The sequence below is a fragment of the Penaeus monodon genome, chromosome 16 (genome assembly GCF_015228065.2).
Source record: "Penaeus monodon isolate SGIC_2016 chromosome 16, NSTDA_Pmon_1, whole genome shotgun sequence".
NCBI classification, from domain to species: Eukaryota; Metazoa; Arthropoda; class Malacostraca; order Decapoda; family Penaeidae; genus Penaeus; species Penaeus monodon.
Genome location: NC_051401.1, coordinates 13,726,697 through 13,749,226, shown reverse-complemented (window position 1 = coordinate 13,749,226; position 22,530 = coordinate 13,726,697). Strand labels below are relative to the sequence as shown.

At 35.0% G+C, this 22,530-nt stretch overlaps 1 protein-coding gene across 4 annotated transcripts in view; it reads left to right on the top strand.

Annotated features, from left to right (window-relative positions):
- The window catches only part of LOC119582523 (ribitol-5-phosphate xylosyltransferase 1-like), a 25,313-nt gene extending 16,495 nt beyond the window's left edge, over positions 1-8,818 (top strand). For all 4 annotated transcript variants that reach the window (XM_037930831.1, XM_037930830.1, XM_037930832.1 and 1 more), the window contains 9 exons: positions 345-549; positions 1,644-1,756; positions 3,243-3,408; positions 3,681-3,844; positions 4,140-4,267; positions 4,534-4,707; positions 7,759-7,863; positions 8,025-8,189; positions 8,413-8,818. In XM_037930831.1, coding sequence (XP_037786759.1) covers positions 345-549; positions 1,644-1,756; positions 3,243-3,408; positions 3,681-3,844; positions 4,140-4,267; positions 4,534-4,707; positions 7,759-7,863; positions 8,025-8,189; positions 8,413-8,536 — 1,344 coding nt within the window. In that variant the 3' untranslated portion in view covers positions 8,537-8,818. The remainder of the gene's footprint in view (positions 1-344; positions 550-1,643; positions 1,757-3,242; positions 3,409-3,680; positions 3,845-4,139; positions 4,268-4,533; positions 4,708-7,758; positions 7,864-8,024; positions 8,190-8,412) is intronic.
- The last annotated feature ends 13,712 nt before the right edge of the window (positions 8,819-22,530 follow it).

Here is a 22,530-nt window from a genome sequence, read left to right as displayed (position 1 = left end):
GGACATCTTTTCAGACTTTTTTTACAGAAAGTAAAAAGAGGCGAGAAAGATGTTAAAATTGTCGAATATCATAATTTCTATATCTCAGCTTAATATATTTTACAAAAGGATATTAAATCTATATAGAACCTGTCAATTTTATAGTTCTGAATAGTCGTTTTGGAAAGTAAGAATGCTATATAGCATGAATATAACTTGCTATATTTAGTTATTAATAGTTTACCAGAACATATTGATAACTTAAAGCTTAAGAGGCAATACAGGCTTCACTATGTAAATGTATGGTAGACTGTCTTCATAACCAGTAGCCCTTAATGGTTCATTTGTATTTCTTGTATCTGCAGCAGAAGCAAGGGGGGCCCGGTATGGTGCTACGACGCATCCTACTAGGGATGTGCCTTATCCAGTTTGCTATCACTGCATACTTAGCACTGTGCATCTACAATTCAGCCTATTCAAGTGTGAAAGGAGTGAAAAATATGCCACAGATAAAAGCTCAGCGCAACAAAGATGGAACAGATCGTAAACAGCCTGCTAAGAAATATGGGGGTGAGTGAAATGGGATTTTTTTTTATTATTTTTTTATTTTATTTTTATATTTATTAAATTTTCCTTACCTTTACTGTTGGTTGTGTAACTTTGTCTCACTGATTTCCTTATAGTTTTATGTTAAGAATATTGAGAATCATCTGTATGATTATCATCATCAATGTTGTTGTAATTATTATTATTATTATTATTATTATTATTATTATTATTAGTAGTAGTAGTAGTAATAGTAGTAGTGTATGTTGTTCGTTATAATAGTAATAAGAATGATGATGATGATAGAAGTAATAAAAACGATAATAATAGTAATAAAAATAATAATAATAATAATAATTAATATATTTATTTATGTTTGTTTTGTTAGGGGTTTTGTATGTATTGATTGATGGTATTGATGTTATTGTTTATTGTATTATTGATGTTTTTGGTATTGTTTGGTTATGATTGTTTTATGATTGTTTATGATTATGATATAATTTTATTTTTGTTTTTTTATTTTGTTTTGATTTATTTTGTATTATATTATTTTATTATATATTATTATTATTATAATTTATATTATATATTATAATATTATATTGTTGTATTATTTTTTTTTATGTGTTTTATTATTTTTTGATGGTTATTATTTTTATTGATTTTTGTTGTTTTATTATATTATTTTTTTATATATTAATATTATTTTATTTGTTTTATATAATTATAATTATGATGTTTATGATATGTTTATGTTATGATTAATATATTATTATCATTATTATTATTTTTTTTATTTTTTGTTATTGTTTATTATTTTTTTATTATTATTTTATTTTTTTTTTAAATTAATTTTTAAAATTAAAAATTTAAAAATTATTATATTATTGTTTACTGTTATTGTTATTGATATTGTTATTGATGTCATTGGTATCATCGTCATCATCATCACTTTTGTCATTGTTATTATTATTATTATTATTGTAGTTGTTGTTGTTTGTTGTTTTTTTTTTATTTTATCATTATCTTTAAATATTATATTATATTATTTTTAAATTATGTTTTTAATCATATTATTGGGTATTCTAATTTAAACACACAATTTATTTTCCCTCTAGAATTTGACATTGGGGAGAACCAGGCAGCGATTGTCATGGCTCAGCAAGATGTCAAGCCTCATGTTGTTCGCGATTTTGAGGTGAAGTGGAATGATGCGGCCCAAGCAAAATTGGTAAGGAGTTGCTGGGGTTGGGATTTGTACTTGAGATTACTCTGGGTTCTTCCTGACTGAAGTTATGTAAAGTTCTAGTGTGTTTCTGTCAGTTTCACCAGGTGGGTTCACACTAATGCGGAACTTGAACCTTGTTTGGGGATATTTATACTTGTTTGGTTAAAAGTGTAGTTAATATGTTTATCAAAGGATTTGAAGGAATGTAGTATATTCTTTGAGTTACTTCATACTACTGTAAATCTTTTTGGTGTAAAATTTGCTTTTGCTTTAGTAGTATATGTAGCTTCACTTTCCTAATATGTGGTGATATCATTACAGTCTTATTTGCTATTTTCTTGTAGAGGCTTTTAGATGCCTCGGTCTTTCAAAATAACAAAATTTCTAATGGCATTGTAGATTTCTCTGCTGATAGGAAATTTGACGATGATATAATGTGTTCAGACTCTTATGAGAGACAGGGTGTTTGAAAATACAAGAATTAATTCAGTATATGTCTGATAAAGTCTATTTATTTTATCATCATTTGCTAAAATAGGAAGACTCAGATTATGAAAAAAATTTAGAAATGCATATGGAAAACATATGAAGTGGAAACATATAGAACTGACTGAATTATCAGGCCTGAGGTCTGTACCACACTGCTTGTATCTGAGTCTATCTAGTATCACATTCAAGATGCTTAAGACCAGATTGGTCTTGGATGGTAGTCTTAGTTCAAAAGAATATGTAAAATTATTGTGGCAATGATCCACGGTGAACCAGCAATTAAAGATGTTAGAATAGTTGGAACAACAAATGCAAATTGTATATTCTGTATGGAGATAAACTTTTTTTTATAGAAATTTATATTTGTGAGGTTTTCTGAAAACTCATGTTTGTACATGCTCGTGGAAAACACACAATTAGATTTATAATAGTAAATATCTATGCTTCATGCTGTGTTTGGGAAGTTTAAGTTGTTTGTAGGGAACACTGCTGTTATTTTTTTCTCTCCAAAAATCTGATTTTCATTAAAAAGAAAGGGAAGAATCATTATCAGGTATGCAGCTATTGTACTGCTCATATTTCTAGTTGTAATTAATGTGTTTTTGTACCTTCATTTCTTTCTTTGCATGATTACCTGAATGCTCTGTATTATTCTGTGCCCTTGTGATTCTTTTTATAGAATTACCTACCATGCAATATTTTTCAATTTTAGGCCTTTTTTAATTAGTACACTACAATGAAAGCTTTTTGTGCTGAAATACAGAAAAAGGTTGATGCTACCAAAAAATATTTGCCTCTAATTTGGTGAATTTCTCCAAGAATCCTAGTGAATTATGGTCAGATTTATGTAATATCAAAAGATAGCACATTATAGAGGTTCAAATGCTGTTTTATGTATGGAGAAACATACAGCTTACAGAAAAGGCTAAAGAGGAAGACAAGTTTTCCGTATCAGATCTGTAAATACTGTATTCTTGCTTTCCCTGTCCCCTTTGCACAGCTTGCCTCTGTAGATATTCCTGTGGTAGAAGTGTGGGGGAAAGCTGCAATAGGATCCTACTTATGGCAACATATCCTGGAAGGTGAAGAAAGTTTAGATGAAACAATGCCTGGTGCTACTGTTGGGGAGTTGAGAATGCCTGCATTTGTACTCAGATATAGATCAGGTAAAATACTTCATGTAAAAAATGTACCCTCTTTCCTATGATTTGTATCACCAGTGTTATTATTTTTTAATAATCTTTAGGTACAGTATGTGTTATTCAAATTAATATGCTTGATATATAACTTTCTGCTGTTTAGAATGTGCAGAATATCAGGTGGTAGTGGATGTACTCATTTGAGTATTTAAATATATTGTTGTTCATGGAAATTTTTTAGAACCATATATTGTATTCCTTGATGGCCCCTATTTATTTATGTCAACTCTTCCCACAAGGTCCTGGTGTCATCCCAGAAACTGTACCACGTGATGTAAAATACCTCGTTCTGGTTGTAAATGGTCGAACTCCAGAGAAGATAAAGGATGCAAAACAATGGCTTGATGATTTGAAGATGTGGGACATGCCACCTGAAATTATGTTAATTATGCTGGGAAATGAGGTAAAGTATTAAAAATAAGGAAGGAAATAGGAGAGTGGGTGGGAGAGAAGGGCAATGAAAATAGTAGAAATTAGAGAGTGACTGGGTGAGTGAGTGAGAAAGAGATAGAGAGTGAGAAAATGATAGGGAAAGGAGGAAAAGAGTACAATTACAGATTAACTATATAGTAAAGAATGACTTTGGTAAAGTCATATTAAGTGAGCAGAAGATTTTGAATTCTCTTTATCTATCAGGGGACATTAAATTATGAGATTTAAGTTTTTCTTATGCCATTATATTTCCTCTCTTTGAACAGAAGTGTGATAACGAATGGGTGCTCAATTATGTGTCACCAAAGGGTCCAGTTGTAACTGTTCTGCTGACCTATGATGACCCAAGAGTAGATCAGAAGACTTTTTACCAGTGGCCTCTTGGTGTTGCAACGTAAGTATCTCTTTTTGATGAACTATCTTACGAATATCAGGGTAGCTGACAGAAATAATTGTTTTTGCATTATACAGATTTAAGTTTATCTAACTTGTGTTTGTAGAGATATGAAATAAGATGTTGATAGATTCAGGTTGAGTAATGAAATTAATCCTTTACTTTTATTGTTGAAAGGGCATACATTTTATGTTAATAGCTAATTTTTTGTGGATAATTTAATTTTTAAAAAGATATACATAGGAATTTACAATCATGCTTTCCAGATACAGACAGTTTCCTGTCATAGAAGAAGAACAGGTATCTCCAGAGGCTCCTAGAAAATATGTATGTAACCTGAGGGTAACACTTCATCCTAACTCCTCTAGAATAGCCCTTCATAAGTTCCTGAAAAATGATGCCTATGCTTCCAACAACTGTTTCATATCAGTCAGAGAAAAGTAGGTTGACATTCAATCTGTTTGTTATTATGCAATCAGTCTATGTTGTTGTATTAGTGTAGTTACCGTACTGTGTTCATCTCTTAGGAAGCTTAACATCAGTGTGATTTTTTTTTAAAGTAAGAAGAAATTTGGAGAATAAAGTCTCTTTCCTTACAGTGCCTGCAAAAAAAAAGTTTATATTTGTCAAAGAATGAAATGTGAAATCTGTTTAACTAATGATGTAGGTTTTCTCTTACAATTAGTAATTGATCATGTTCCTTTCTGCCATTCTGTCATGGATTCAGAAAGACTGACAAAATAAGAGACATCCATATGAACTGCTAGCTTCTTTAGCATCTTCAGCAGATTTTTGATGTTGCTAGGTCTGGCCTTTTGTACTTTGTTCTTCATTATGTTTCATGAGTTTTTTATAGGGTTCAGATGAGGTGAGTTACCTGGCCACTCTAATACATTAATTCTACTGCCATTTAGAAATTTTTAGACTATCTGACTGGTGGCAATGGGGTTATTGTGCATAAGATGATAATATTCAAGAATTCCCCAAATTACTGACAAATGTTTCCTTAACTTAATATCATCACTTCCACTTGCTGTAACATTCTTTAGAAGAAAGTATAGACCTCACCTACCCTTATTTCCAGGAAAGAATTATCCTGTCTACATTTTTAACTGTCTTGACTGTGTATTTCGGATTGCAGCATGACATTAAGGTGACAAACAAACTTTAAAGCTCCCCTCACCAGTCTGGAAGTGCTTTCATAACACAGCATCACTTTCTTCCAACTGAGTAGTATCTAGCATTGATACTTCTAGCAAAATTTCATTCTCTTTTCTTTTTCTTACCTTTGAGTAGAGGCTTCATAACTATATGCTGAGTCGGTAAACTGAGGTCTTTCTGAAGGTGATGCTGGATGGTCCTTATTGATGTGCCCTTGAGGAGTTCTGGATGCTTGTTCTTGATGCTGTTGAAGTAGGTTCAGATATCACTTTAGGCTTGAACATTGTGTCTTTCCTTGGCAAAGTCTTCCTTGGTGCTCCAGAACCATGTTTCCTTTGTTTTACTTTTCTTGCTGCTAGTGTGGCAGCAGCCTTTTCAGGCTATAAATTGCCTGCCTTGATATGCTCATATCTAGATTCATGCATTAGGGACAATTGCTGGTCTAATAATGTGAAACTATGTGTTTTCTTGTGTAATGCCAGTTTGCTTTGACCCATTCTGTTAGGGTGAACTGGAATTACGAGTTTTCAAACTTGGCATACTATTGAGGAAATTGTGAACAGAAGGTCCATTATGTTTAGTCACTCACTGGCGTAAAATAAACTTTTATCAAGAAGCCAAGACCACGGGGTGGCCATACATGCAACACAAAACTCCGTCTGTGCAGAGTGGCTTGACTTCACTGGATGAATGTTCTCAGAATGTGATGTAAACTTTTATTTGCGTTGAATATATAAAAAAAAAATGTATAATCTGTAACTTTATTATGTCGAAGGAAGTTGTTTCTGAAGAAAGAGTTGTCAAGTATTGCCTTGATTATATGGGTTGCTCATGCAATATGTTCCATGTTGTATGGGCTTGCCTTACATGAATGAAGCTGTAATTGATCTTTGTCAGAGTTATTTTTGGTACATTTTGAAGTTATTTACAGTGTGTATATATATTGTAACTAGGTGTAGGGGTTCATCTTATTATTATTCATATATCTAAGTAACATTGGGTTATCATCATCCTTGTGGATAGATATAGGTGCCAAATGAATTAGAGTTCTGTAAAGTATTTTTGGTGTAAATATTTATTTTCACTGCTTTTATACCATAATTAAACTGGCACGTGTGTGTGTGTGTGTGTGTGTGTGTGTGTGTGTGTGTGTGTGTGTGTGTGTGTGTGTGTGTGTGTGTGTGTGTGTGTGTGTATGTGTGTATGTGTATGTGTATGTGTATGTGTATGTGTATGTGTGTGTGTGTGTGTGTGTGTGTGTGTGTGTGTGTGTGTGTGTGTGTGTGTGTGTGTGTGTGTGTGTACAAGGTACAAACACTGCCTGTTTTGCCCATTTACCCTTTTCCTTGATTTATGAAGATATTTTTGTTTCTCTTATTTTGCTGTTACTAATGTTTATAACATTAGAGTAATTATACTGTTTATAATAAAAATAACACCATTGATATTCATAGCATTAGTAAAAAATATGTTTTCCCCCCAATTCAAGGGAAGGTAAAATCACGTATGGTCACAAAGTCAACTAATTGACTCTTTTGTGGCTAAGCACTAGCAAACCCATCTATGTGCAGAGACATTTCACAAAAAAAAAAAAAAAAAAAAAAAAAAAAAAAAAAAAAAAAAAAAAAAAAAAAAAAAAAAAAAAAAAAAAAAAAAAAAAAAAAAAGCATTTCCTCAGTAGCATTGGGTTAATAGCATTATAGTAATAACATTATTTTCCTGTAAATTCATGGAATGGGGAAATCAGGGCGGTTACAAGGGTCAATACTAATTGACTCTTTAGTGGCTGTGCAACAAAATTCACAAAAAAATACAGTGGATAGTACAAAAACCTGTAAGCAGTTGATTAAAAAATTGTTGATTTTATGAGTTCTTTTAGGTACTTGTCATGTAAAATTTGTCTGATACTTTGTAGTCTCCAAAAGTATTCTTCATTTTTCTGTATTTATTTAGTAACAATCTTATTATAAAGGATAAGGCTTGTTCAAAATTTCTTGGGGTTTTCATAATTTTTTTTATAGGCAGGTCAAAATTCAGATTGTCTATTTCAATAATTGTTTGACATACCAGCATAAGATCTATATTTTCAGGTGTGTAAATTCTAGCTCTTCAAACATGAAAGACCAAATTTACCTATGGCAGAGCTTAAAAATTTAGGGTTATTATGTGGATGAGGGCAAGGGGGATCGGCAAGGTGGGCTGAGCAGCTGTGGTCTTTGGGGGAGAAAGGAGTTACTTTGGCCTCTATAATCTTGGGAGTCTTGTAACATGAGATGATGAATTTGTGTGGTGTAAAAGAATGTATGTTTATATGATTTCTAATTTTTCAGATGGCTGCCAAATGAAACCCCTGAATCAATGAATGAGTATGTTTGGTCTCTGTTGCAGTCGGATCTCACACTTTCTCCTGCTGGGATGAATACAGAAACATATAGGTATATTTTTGATGCATAATGAATTGCAACAAATATGCTTAAAACACTTCAAAGTTAGTTTGTATTTTGGATGAGTTCATAATTTTCAGACAAACATACCCTTTCTTATTTGTTCTATGAAGGAAAAATCAATAATGACAAGCATTTTTAAACTTCCATAGAGTATATGAGGCAATGTCAGCTGGAAGTACACCTGTAATAGAAGATGTAGCAACCCCAGGTCATTGTGACACATCCCCATGGAGGTTGTTAAAGAAACATGGACCTCCAGCAATCTTCGTCAAGTCGTGGGAACAGTTACCTAAAATTCTCGCTAAGGAACGCAGGTTAGTTAGCTCCCCTGAAAACCAGCCTCTTAGCTTGCATCTGAAGGGCAGCAGCTGTTATTTACATTTTATCATAGTATTTCATTGTATGATTAAAATACTTCTCTCCTACTGTTTTTCTTTTTCTTTCTTTCTGTTGCCAGTCCTCTTCCTCTTCCCTTCTCAGTGTCTTGGACAATTCTTTTGGTCACAATCAGTCTGTAGAGGAATGCTTCATTTACAGATTCAGCAAGCAGTACAAGGCTCTTCGTAGATTACGTGTGTTCCAGTGGTATGAGTGGTTCAAGCTTAAAATGAGGGACAGGTTCATCTCCATTATATCATCTAATCTAATACAACATGGCTGAAGGAACAACAGACACTGTTTGGTTCTTACTTTGGATTCTCTCTCTCTACTTTTTGTTAATTGGTAGTGAGATTTTTACCTAGTCTGTAAATGCTTTTATGTGACATTGAAGTATTTTAATGGTTTCTTGTGTCAAGAAACTACAGTTATGAATTATGTTAAAAATAATAGAATGTGTTGGGGGAAATTTAAGAATGCAGGTACTGTGGTGCCATACAAGTTATGTTCAAAGTAATTATGCTGTATCTCATTCTTTTTGCATAGTCAAAGTAATTATGCTGTATCTCTTTTTGCATTGTTACCTTTATTTGGAAAGTAACATTGCCTAGGCACAGGACATACCACAGACATACACACACAGACATATATGCACAGACATTCACACATAGACATACACACTTAGATATAACATGCAGACATGTGGTGTAGACATGACATACAGACATGTCATGCAGATACAGTAGGTAGTTATGACATGCAAACATGACACACAAACATGACAGGCAGACATAGTACAAACATGACAGGCAGACATAAGACACATACACAGACAAACAGACTCAACAGAGACACAGTCAGTCAGTCAGTCAGTCAGTCACACTCATACTCATACTCACACACATGCATTTGTTTGTTTGCTCTCTGACTCACCCACTCACTCACTCACTCACTCACTCACTCACTCACTCACTCACTCACTCACTCACTCACTCACTCACACACACACACACACACTCTCTCACACACACACACACACACTCACTCACACACACACACACACACACACACACACACACACACACACACACACACACACACACACACACACACACACACACACACACACACACACACACACACACACACAACAAATAAGTAAAAAATAAAAAAATGATAATGAAGCTTTGTGAGCCAGTACATGAGAGAGAAGGTTAGGGAGGCAAGAAGTGACCATGAATCCTGCATAGTAAGGATTCTGCACCTAGAGACAACTGCTGTGAGTACAGCTCAGTTTTTGTGTTTGTTTAATGAGAACAACTAAGATCAGACCAGGAAAAGGAAGTTAGCAGAAGCAGCAGTTAGAATTGAGGCTCTTGAAGCCAAGGTAGACAGCCTAGTAGCAGAATGTTCTAAAATATGCAAAGAAAACATAAATTTAAAGAAATTGGTGGATAATTTGTACAGGAACTCATCCATTCAGAGTGAGAATATTGAAAGAACTCAAGGAAAAGGTGGAAGAAGAAGAAACCTAGATTGGCAACGGTAGTCAAATCAAAGCAGAGAATCAGCAAAATTGATGAAGTAATCAAAGTACAGGAAACTGTTAAGTAGATTCAAAGCAATTTGTCAAGCATTCAGTCGTAAATAATGGAAGAGGCAAAAATATGACAGCTACATATGCCAATGTATCTAAAGTAAAGAAACGTAAATGAAATTGAAAAAAGTTAGAAAAAGACCTCAAGATAACAGCTTGCAGAGACAGTAAAGCAAAATGAATTGAAGTCACACCTTGGGAAACACACAATAAATATTGCTAATTGGGCTGATGTAAAGAAGGACATAGTCATATTGAGACATGATGAAAAAGTTGAGAAGATGGAATTGAACAATACAGTGAAGACAAGAAATTATAAATATTCTCAGTCATAAATCCCAAATCCTCGGAGCAAAATATCAGAGCTCATTGGTGGTTGTTATTATTCAAAAGGGAAAGTAATGTCCAGAAAAAGTGACATTCATGAATAAGCAAATGGTAACTGATGTAATAAAGAAAAGATGACAGAAAACTACTGTAGAAAAAACTTGGAAGAGGTAAAATAGAAAATGAACAAAGGACTGAAGAAGAAAAAAACTGGGTCATTTGGAGGGTGAGAGGCCTCAAGACAAAGCAAGTTTATGATTGGAATGAAAATGTAGAGAACTATTAGCTTTGCAGCCAAAAGGAATACTGAAAGATTATATAGAAATAGTTTATATGAATATAGATGGTTTATGTTTGAAGTTATTAGAGCTAAATACAGTTATTGAAATTAATAAACCAGGTGTAACATGTGTCACTGAATCCAAACTGGATCCCTTCCTAGATGTAAAATTAGGACCCAGAGATTATAATTTTTGGAGAAAAGATAGGGCAAATGGAAATTGAAGTGGGGGAGCAATATTAACATGGAAAAGAACTATTAGAAAAGAGTTCAAGATTAAGCAAGACCCCATTGTAGAACTAATGGCAATTAAAGTAGAAACAAATGGAGTAAACATAGCAATAACCACAGTGTATATGCCACCTCACACATTGGTATGGTCACAAGAAAATTACCAAAAAACTAATTCAAGAAACATTAAAGTGCCTGGAAGAAGTGCTACAACTTTTGGAACTGATGCAAGAGACTTGTAATGAGATTTTATTATCAAATTTGACTGGGAAAGTTTTGATCCCAGAGCTCAGCCAGATTCATGGAATGCAAAATTACAAGGTCATAAATGATTTTTGCCTTTTCCTAAATGTAACAGGGTAAGAGGGCTAGATAGACTGTCTATGCTTGACCTAATATTCTCAAAGCATAAAGATGACATTAAGGATATGGAGTACTGTCTTCCTCTAAGAAAAAGTGACTATGCAGTAATTAAATTAAAATTATTTGTTACAGGAAAAACTCATAAGTAAGGAAAGAAAGGGAATGTACAATTACAAGAGAGGCAATTATAAAAGCCTTAAAGATTTCTTTGATGGCAAAAACTGGTGAACACTCCTGGACTAAGAGAACTTTGATATACCATATTCAAAATTTTACTGTCAAAAAAAAGGGGTAGAATAAAGAAATGGCCAAAACTATTTCAATGATAAATGCAAGAAAATAAGAGAAAACAAGCAGCTTCTTTTGAAAAAAGTTCAGAAGACCTAGTTCTCAGGCAACACATGAAAGGTATAAAATAGGAAGAAATTAATATACCCAAACCATGAGGAAAGCAAAATTAGACTTTGAAAAATATATAATCAGAAAATGTACAAATCAACCAAAGCTCTTTTAACTACATATGAGATCAAAATAGCAGTAAAGAAAAACATTGTTTATACTAAGGAAGAGGAAATGTATGAAATACTTAATGAAAATTTTCATTCAGTATTTGTTCAGGACCCATACTTTGAAATGGCAAGTAACCATACAAATGTAAATCAGAATATTGAAAATATCACACTCAAAAAGAATGAAATAAAAGACCTAAAAGGGTTAGACAAAACTAAAGCAGATGGACCAGATGAGATTTTTAACTGGGCTCTTGCAAAACGTGCCAAAGAATTATGTGCTCTATTATTATTAATATTCCAAAATTTAATGTCAAAGAAATCTACGAAAAGATTGAAAACTCGCTATCGTTTCACCCTTATATAGGAGCAGAGACAAACAAAACCTTCTAAATTATAGACCAGTTTTGTTGACCATTGTAGTATGGCAGCTGTTAGAAAGGATAATTAGGAAACAGTAGGTAGAAGTACTTGAAAAACACAATATATCAAATAAACAATTTGGTTTTAGGGAAAGAAGTTCATGTGTAACAAATCTCAGTTTCTATAACTGAGTTTCTGAATATTACAAGAAAGAGACGACTGGATGGATTGTGTATACTTATTTAAAAAAGGCATATGATAAGGTGACTCATAGAAGACAATTATGGATATTAGAACACCTAGGTTGAGTGAAAGGCAGACTCCTCAAATGAATGAAAGACTTCCTTCATGAAAGATAGATGAGCACTGTAATTAAAGGGAAGAACTCTTACATAGCAATGAGTAACTAGTACCTCGAGGATTGGTCTTGGCATAAATTATGTTTACTGTTTTCATCAGTGATTTAGGGTTAAACATGAGCTCAGGTATCTGAGTATGTTTGCAGAAGCAAAATTACAAATAGGTTAATGGATGATATCTCATGCCAGTGCCTCCTAAGTGGCATTGTAGTAGATGGGGTATTCATCTACCATCTGGACTGGTGTCTGTATCTCTTTGGGGAGTGTTTGTTGTGGGTGAGAGTTCCCTCTGTTAAGGCTGTGTGCTGTAGTTGAAGTGGAGATCAATGGGGGAGCTAGTAGGTTCTCTAGTTGGCTAAGGACTGGGCAGTCCTGAATTGCTGCTGCTGTCATGGTCTGCTGGATGGTCGGGAAGTGTTGATCTTGGTTCCAGATTCTGTGGCTTAAATATGTGTGTGCTGTGTAAGCCAGCAGGGAATGAGGTGAGTACGCGGTCCAGTGAGTGAGGACAAGGCTATGGATCTGATGTGACCCAACCTGGCAAGCATGATGAGCTTCAGGTTACGAATTGTGCTGCTATACCATTGAGAGCTTATTCATATGGTGTTGTACTTGGAAAATGGAATTTAACGCCAATAAATACCATGTAGTCAGGTTCAGAGAAAGTAAATATTGTCCATTATACCAATACTAATTAGGAGACAGTATTTAACCCAGCAGATAGGGAAAAAAAACTTTGGAATAATCATAAACAGGAACCTAAGCCCAAATGATCATATAATTGAAAAGGTCCATAAAATGATAGGACTTACTGCCAACAAGAGGGCATTTGTGTATGTGGATGAAGCTGTAATAAAGATTATTACAGCCATCATAAGACCAAGTGTGAGTAGAGTACTGGGCAGTGGTATGGAGTCCACACTTAAAAAAGAACATAGACAAACCGGAAAGAGTTCAAAGAACAGCCATGAAATGGGCACCTAATATAAGATAGACTTTAAAAAATAGGACTTACTACTTTAGAAGAAAGATGGAAAAGGGGTGATTATGCTGTTCCACTATGTTACAGGAAGAGTGAAGTTAGACAAAGATGACTTTATAATTTTGAAAACATGAAGGGCAAGAGGACACAGAAAAAGTTGAAAGTAAAAAGAGGTGAGAAAGATGTAAAAAAGTTCAGTTTCCCAAACAGAAATACTGAAATACAGAACAATCTTCCAAATATCATTGTGTGTCAAAAATATGCATCAGTATAAAAAGTTATACAATCTAAATATAGCAGATGGGATTATCCGAGTTTAACTCTTCTCTAGTATTGAAGACAAGTAGTAGAGAACAACTAGGTGAGAAAAAACATGCACACGTACACGGACACCAACGCGCGCACACACACACTCACTCTCACTCTCACTCTCACTCTCACTCTCACTCTCACTCTCATCCACTCATTCACTTACACTTACACTGTAGTTCATGTGTCCAGTCATTTCAGTTTGGTTATTTTTCATATAGTAACTTCGAAAATGGCCTGCTAGTTGGTAAATAAGATTTGGTGACAAAATGCAACAAATTTCATACATCCCAAATTAATGTACCTGCTGGACACATTTTAAAAGTTTAGCATAAATACCTACCAGCTTATGAGTAGGAAGACTGTAATGTAACTTGTGGAAATTGTGCTATTTGCTCCACCAGATTCACAGCTGAATCATGAAGGGCTTCAGGGTACTTGAAACTTTTGAGGCATTGATTCCCTATGAGTTGCAACTATGAAAAGGACAGGGTTTATATGATGTTATTACTGTTTCAGCATTTTTTATTGAAGTAACCACTGACACACTATCTATCTTGAGTATGAAATATTTCAAATACATTCTTGTGTTGTGTATATGTCTAATGTCCCCAAAACTTTTATGCAATAATTGGTGTGTGGAAACCATTCATATTTAAGAAATTGCTAATTAGCAACTCAACTCAAAGGAGTAATAAGATTCCCATTCATATATGAATGTGATGGTTGGAGGAAAAGTTAATTGTTGGGGCAGCAATATGTGAGCTACATGTGTCTCCAGGACCAGCAAAAAAATAATTTAGGATGAGCAAGAGTTTATACAGCATCCCTGTGGATTGTTGTACCAAATATAGAATTAATATTTAAATTGTCCAAATAAGTTAATTAGTTTGGGAAGTGTGAGGTTACTTATATTGAAAGTAGTATATATTTAGTTAACCTCATCATAAAGCAGTTGTAGATATTTACAGTTAAGTATGTATTGATTCAAGCATTCAAACATAATTCTTATATCTAAGAAGAATTTGTTACTGAACAAAAAGTCTATATTGAGCTTTTAATTATAATAGGAGTCAAATGTTATATAGTGATTAAAAAAGGTTGAAATATAGACCTCAGAAACCTCACTCCCTAGAAGAAAAAAATCTGTGCGAGTCTTCTTTTATAAATAGTATAAAATGTTTGAACAAATAACCAGGACTGTATATACCATGTAATAGTAAAAGGCAGTCTGTACATGACTATGAAGACTATTGGGAGTAAGAATTGGAAAGGTGGTTAAGATAGCATCAGATCAGTTGTAGGTGTACTTTAAGTGTGGAAATAAGGTTCATAAAATTATTACTGAATCACATATTAAACTTTAAGCTTGCTTTGTGCACATATAAAAAGTAGGCGAAAGTTGAAAACACTGTTTCTGTTTAGTGTATAACCAAAGAATGACAGTTTTTTATACCTCAGTTTTAAAGTACTCTATGATATAGAATACTAGAATACATAAGGTTCAAAAGCTTACAATAAGTTTGTTTATGATTAATTCACAATATTATGTTGAGAGACTTCTGTATTAGTTTAATAATATATTTTTTTATTAATGCATCCTATATATATGTTGCTGTGATTAATGCTGTGATATAAAAGTAGATTTACTGTTTGCATTTCACGGATTATTGCCCATGAGCACAAGATGCCACACAAAGGATTTGTATTGATATCTCTTTAAGTAAAGGTAATTCTTTGTGTTTTGTGTTAAATTAAAGAAGATTTTCACAAGATATTTCTCAAACAGTTTAACTATTTGAAATAGATGCTATGGAGAACTGAAAAAAAATGTCGTCAAATAGCAATAAACTAACAATTATCAGTAATAAATAAAAATCATGTCAAATAACTGATAGTTAGTCATAGAAAAACAAGTTTTTAAAATCCTGCTGTCAGTTATAAATCTAGATGATCTTAATACAAGGCTATTATGAAGAAAAACCAAAACCAGTTGAACAAAAAGTAAAGTAGTATGGAGGCAGGATTACAAAGCTATGCAGAGGCCCTCTTCTTGCAAGGAAAGTTTGAGAAATTTCAAATATTTCCCACATGTGGTGTGGGACAGGCTGCAGGAACAGGCCAGACCCTAAATAGGTAGGCCTTCTTTGACATGGCAATTCACCTTGGAAGCAATCTCAAACTCCTCACACATTCCTGATGGAGTAATGGAACATAGAAGTGAGCTAGGGAGGCATGCCATGATCTCATTGACTTCATAACTGGAAAAAAATGGTTGTTCACTTTTAAAATCCCCCACAGATGAAAGATTTTCAATTAATTAAAAAAGAAATACTAGCTGACTCTATGAAAACAATCTTAGTTAATCTAATGTGTATTACGAGTCCATCTTATACAGTTCTTTGCATAGCTTTAAGATTAATTCCTCTTGGATGTTTACTTAACCCAGTGCTGATGGGCATGGCATGTACATACATGCCACACCCACTGAGTTTACTTTATTAATTGTTTTTTACACATAGATGGCTACACTTGTACTAAGTCACCAATGAGCCAATTATGAGTACTGCTGTCTCGCCCGTTCACCCTTTTCCTTGGTTTACACAAATAATTTACATAAGCTTATTTTGCTACTATTATTGTTTATAACACTATAGTAGTTATAAGGTCAATGATAAAAATAACACCATTGATATTTATTGCACTAATAAAAAATATGCTTTTCCTGCCAATTCAAGGAAAGGTGGAATCGGGTAAGGTCACAAGGTCTACTAAATGACTCCTTTGTGGCTAAGTACTAGCACAGCCATCTATATGCACTAAAAAATAAAAAATAAATGAGCACAGCATTTTCCCCGGCAGCATTGAGTTAATATTAATGGTAATGAAGAAAATGGACCAAAAGAGAGAGAAACTAGTGTGATTGTTAGTGATGTGTATGCTTAATTGGCACTAGGAGGCTCCTCTTATTCCTCACACCAAAGGTATAGACATCTTGTATTTGTCCACAGGTAAGCTAATGTAAGAAGATACATTTTTTTTTTTTTTTTTAATCAGACCTGTATTTATGCTATATTCCAGAAATGTCTACATTAATGCATCAAGAATATCACTAGTATCCAGATTTCTTGTTGTCTTTTAAGTAAGTGAGGTACTAGGGTAATTGAGAAATCTGAACAAACATGAGAGGTGGGTAGGTACAGGTCTTTCATGCTCACTACCTGATTTCATGTAACAAATTAACTTCAGCTTAACTCATCTAATGCCAGTCAGTACAGGAGTACCCCATAATGACTTCTGGGAATGTATATCCTGTATAGATATGTAAACCATGTGAAAAAGAAAATATTATGGTACCCATCCAAGAGGAGTTAATGAAATAATAGAGTATGCTATTTCTTAGTATTTTGTTGGCAAGATACTCTTTGTTGGATAATCAGACTATACAAGAACTTCTGACAGTATTTTGTATATTAAATTTTTATCTTGTAATTTTCAAGAATTGTTATTGAAAAGTTGAACATATTGTCCATTCAAAAAGTATTGCTTCTTCATATATATTATATATATATATATATATATATATATATATATATATATATATATATATAATATATATATATATATATATTTATATTTTTTTTTTTTTTTTTATATCTTATTACATGAAATTATTATAATGTAATATATAAAATTTATAAATATATATACTAAATATTTTAAAAGAAGTATGCTATATTACTTCTTTCTTATGTTCATTATATATATATATTTCAGAACAAATTACACAGTATAGATAAGGCCATTATTTATCTTATAAGAAATAAATTTTCTCTTTTATCTTTAGGAAAATGTTGTAGAGAATGAATGGAAAAGTAAATCTCTTTATGTAGTTGAAAAATGTACAGAGTAGAAACTCAAGAAATGATAATAAACAGAACTCGAACATTGTCTTTTGGTAACCTATACTGAAAATCATGTTCTAAAGAATATTGTGTTAGTAAAAGCTTATGAATCTGCATGTGCATGTGCCCATGAGAGGGAGAAGGTGAAGGGAAAGTGAGAGTGAGAGTGGTAGAGATCTTTTCGTTTTAGATATTTTTTTTCATATTTCCTGAATCATATGTACACAGAGTAGAAACTTGAATAGAACTAAAGGTCTTTTGAGTGAGTGAGTGCAGGTGTAGGAGGGAAGTGCATATGTGTATGTGTATGTTATGTGTGTGTGAGAGAGAGAGAAAGGGGAAAGGGGGGGAAAAAAAGAAAAGAGGGGGAAAAAAAAAGGGGAAAAAAAGAAGGAAAGGGGGGGAAAAAAGGGGGGGGAAAAAGGGGGGGAAAAAAAAAAAAAAAGAAAAAAAAGGGAAAATAAAAAAAAATTTTTAATAGAAGGGGGGGAAAAAGGGAAAAAAAATGAGGAAAAGGAAAGGGGGAAGAGAAAGAAGAAAAAGAAGGGAAAGGGGGGGGGAAAAAAAAAAGGGGGGAAAAAGGGGGGGAAAAAGGAGGGGGGGGGGGAAGGAGAAAAGGGAAGGGAAAGGGAGAGGGGGTAAAAAGGGGGGGGAAAAAATTTTTAAAAAAAAAGGAAAGGGGAAAGGGAAAAAGGGGGGAGGGGGAAAGGAAGGAGAAAGAGGGGGGGGAGAGAGAGAAAAAAAGGGAGAAGGAAAAAGAAGAGGGGAAGAGAGAAAAAAGGGAAGAGAGGAGGGGAAGGGGGAGAGGAGGAGAAAAAAAGGGAAAAAAAGGGGGGAAAGGGGGGAAAGGAGGGGGAAGAGGGGATAGAGGGGAAAAAGGGGAAAAGGGAAGGGAAAAGGGAAAGAGAAAAGGGGAAAAGAAGGGGGGAAAAGAAGGGGAAAGAGGAGAGAGAAAAAAGGGGAAAGGGGGGGGAAAAAAGAGGGGGAAGGAAGAGAGAGAGAGAAAAGGGGGGGGGGGGGAAAAAGAGAGAAGGGGTTTGGGGGAGGAGAGAAAAAGGGAAAAAAAAAAAAAGGGAGAAGAAGGGGGAGAAGAAGAGGGGAAAAAAAGGGAAGAAGAAGGGAGGAAGAGAGGAGAAGAGAAAAAAGGGGAAAAAAAAAAAAAGAAAAAAGGGGAGAAAAAAAAAGGGGAGGGGGAAAAAGAAAAGGGGGGGGGAAAAAAAATAGAAAAGGGAAAAGAGAGAGGAAAGGAAGAAAAGGAGGGGAGGGAAAAGAAAAAGAAGGGAAAAATTTGGGAGAAAAAGGGAAAAGGGGGGTGGAGAGGGGAAAAGAAGAGGGGAAAAGGGAGAAAAAAGGGGATAAAAAGGAGAGAGAGGGGGGAAAGGGGAGAGAAGGAGGGAGGAAAAGGGGAAAGAGAGAGGGGGGGGAAAGAGAAAGGGGGGGGAAATTTTTTTTTTTAAAGAGGGGGGGGAAAAAAAAAACAAAAACCAAAAGGAAAAGGGGGAGAATAAAAGAAGAAAAAAAAGGGATGGAGGAGGAAAGAGGGGGAAAAAGGAGGGAAGAAAAGGGAGAAGGAAGAAGGAAAAGGGAAAAAAAGGGGAAAAGGGAAGAAAAGAGAGGAGAAAAAGAAAAAAAAAGGGAGGGAGGGAAGGAGGAGGGAGAGAGGGGAAAGGAAGAGAAGGAGGGGGAAAAAAGGGGGAAAGAAGGGAGAGGAAAAGGGGAAAAAAAGGGAGGAAGGAAAGGGAAAAAGGGGGGGGGAAAGAGGAAAGGGGAAAAGAGAAGAAGGAAAAAGGGAGAGAAGAGAGAGGAGAGAGAGAGTAAGAAGAAGGGAAGAGGAGAGAGGGGGAGAGGGGGAAAAAAGGAGAGAAAAAAGAGAAAGGAAAAAAAAAAGAGAGGTTTAAAAGGGGGGAAAAGAAAGGGGGGGATGAGAGAGAAGAGAAAAGGGAAAAAAGGAAAAAGGGGAGAAAATTAAAAAAAGAAGGAGAAAAGGGGGGAAAAAAAGGGGAGAGAGAAAAAGGGAAAAAAAGGGGAGAGAAGGGTTTTAAAAGGGGGAAGGAGAGAGGGAAAGGGGGGAAAGGAGGGATAGGGAAAAAAAGGAAAAGAAGAGAGAGAGAAGAGGGGAAAAGGGGGGAGAGGGGGAAAGAGGGGAAAAAAGGGAAAGAAAGGGGAAAGGAAAAGGGGAAAGAGAAAAGGAGGGGGGAAAAAGGGGAGAAGAGAAAAGGGAGAGAGAGGAAGGAAAAGGAGGGGGGAAAAGGGGGAAGGAGAGGGGGAAAGGGATGAAGGGAAGAGAAAGGGAAAAGGAAAAGGGGGAAAGGGGAAAGGGAAGGAAGAAGGAGAGAAAAGAAGGGATAGAGAGGGGGAAGAAGAAAAGGGATAGAAAAAGGATAAGAGAGGGGAAGAGGAAAAAAGGGAAAAGAGAGAAAAGGGAGAGAGAGAAAAAAGAGATGAGAGAAAAAGGGAGAGAAAAGGGGGGAAAAGAGAGGAAAGGGGAAAGGAAGAGGGGGAGAAGGGATAGAGAGAGAGAGAAGAGGAAGAAGAAGAAGAAAAGGAGCGAAGAAGGGAGAGGAGAAAAAAAAAGAGGAAGAAAAGGAAGGAGGGGGGGGGGAAAGAGAAGAAGGGGGGAAGAGAAAAGGGAAGAAAGGGAAAAGGGGAAAAGAGAGAGAGAGAAAAAGGGGAAAAGGGAAAGAAGAGAGAGGAGAGGGATAAAAAGGGGGAGGGGGAAAGAAGGGATAGAGAGAAAAAAAAAAGGGGAAAAGGGGAAGGAGAGGGAGGGGGGAAGAAGAGGGGGGAAAGGAAGGAAGGGGAGGAGAGGAAGGGGAAGAGAAGGGGGGGGGGGGAAAAAAAAAAGAAAAAAAAGGGGAGAGAAGGGGAAAGGAATAGAGAGAGAGAGAGAGGAAAGGGAAAAAAAAGGAAAGAAAGAGGAGAAAAGGATAAAAAAGGGAGGAAGAGGGAAGAGAGGAGAGAAGGAAAGGGGGGAAAGAGAGAGAGAGAGAAGGAAGGGGATAAAGAGAGGAGGAGGGGAAAAAAGGGGGGAAAAGGAGAAAAGGGAAGAAAAAAAGGGGGGGGAAAAAAGAAAAAAGGGGGAAAAAGAAGAGAGGAGGGGAAAAGGGAAAAAGGGGAGAAAAGGGAGAAGGAAGAGGGGAGAGAGAAGAGAGAAAAAAAGAAAAAAGAGAAAAGAGAAGAGAGAGAGAGAGAGAAAGGGGAAAAGAAAAAAAAGGGGGGGAAAAGGAAAGGGGGGGGGGAAAGAAAAAGGGGGAAGAAAGAGGAAAAGGGAAACTAGAAGAAAAAAAGGGGATAGAGGGAAAAATAGAGAAGAGAGAGAGAAAAAAAAAGGAAAGGAAAAAAGGGAAGAAAAGAAAAGAAAAGGAAAAAAAAGGGGGGGAAAAAAAAAGGGGAAAAAAAAAAAAAAGAAGAAAAAAAAGGGGCCAAAGAGAGAAAGGAAAAGGGAAAAAAAAAAAAGGGGGGGGGTAAGGGGGAAAGGGGGAAAAAGGGGGGGGGGGAAAAAAAAGGGGGGGGGGAAAAGGGGAAAGGGGTTTTTAAAGGGGGAAAGGGAAAAGGGAAGAAAAAGGAAAAAAAAAAAAAGGAGAAAAAAAGGGGGAAAAAAAAAAGGGGGGGAGAAGAGAGAGAGAAAAAAGAGGAGAAAAGGGAAAGGGAAGGGAGAAGAGAAGAGGGGGAAAAGGAAAGAGAGAGAGAAAAAAAAAAAGGGGAAAAAAGAGGAGAGGGAGAAGAGAGAGGGAAGAGAAAAAAAAGGAGAAAAGGGAAGAAAGAGAGAGGAGAGAGGAAAGGGAAAAAAAGGGGGAGGAGAGAGAGAGAGAGAGAGAGAGGGGATAGAGGAAAAGAAAAAAAGGGGGGGGAAAAAAAGAAATAAAAGGGGGAGGGGGAAGAGAAAGGGAAGGGGGGAAAAGGGAAGAGAGAAAAGAGGGGGAGGGATGGGAAAAAGGGGGGAGAAAGGGAAGGGGGGGAAAAGGGAAGAAAAAAAAAAAAAAAAGGGGGGGGGGGGGGGGGGGGGGGGGGGGGAAAAAAAAAAAGGGGGGGGGGTAATTTTTTGGGGAAAAGGGGGGGGGGGGTTTTTTGGGGGGGGGGGGGGGGGGGGGAAGGGGGAAAAAAAAGGGGGGGGGGGGGGGGGGGGGGGGGGGGGGGGGGGGGAAAAAAAAAAAAAAGGGGGGGGGGGGAAAAAAAAGTGAAAAGAAAATCACGGGAAAGTTTTTTGTTAATTAAGGTGTTTTTGAAAAGTGTTAAGTTTTCAAAATGGGAAAGGTAAAGGTGGGGGGTAAGGGGAAAAATGGTAAAAATCTAAGTGCCCGCATAGGGAAATTTGGATAAAATCAAAAAAAAAAAAAAAAATTGTGCTTTCTTTCTTTAAAAAATTTTGAAATTTAAAATTTAGAAATAACAAACAATTGATCTGAAAATAAAATAAAAAAAAAAAAATTTATATATTTTTTGAATTCTAAAGACCATAAAAAATGCTTTAATCAAAACCTAAATTAAAATAATTTTACCTTCAAAATTTTGGGAAAAAGGGATTTTTTTAAAAGTAAAGGGAAAAAAAAGGAAAAAAATTTGTTTTAAAAAAAAATTTTTTAAAAAACTGGGAAAACCCTTTAAAAAACCCCCCTTGTACAAAATTTTTTTATTTTTTTCCTTTTTTTTCAAATTTTTAAAAATACATTTAAACGACACGAGGCAGAAATGTAGAAGAGCATTCCTTTTGGGACTAAGAGAGCCAATTCTGATGGCATTTGGGTAAAAAAATATTTTTCTCTTTTTTTTTTTCCCCCAAGTAAAGTTTTTAAATGCCCAAAAATTTGAGAAGAGAATTTTAAGGGAACTTTTTTTTCAGGGAAACCTCCTGAAAAAATGTAGGAAACTGCGTGATGACACAACTTTTGTGGAATCAAAAATTTGGTTTGAATAAAAATTTTTCTTAATCGATAATTTAAATTTTAAATATATATATATATATATATATATATATATATATATATATATATATATATATATATATATATATATATATATATATATATATATATATATATATAAGACACAGTT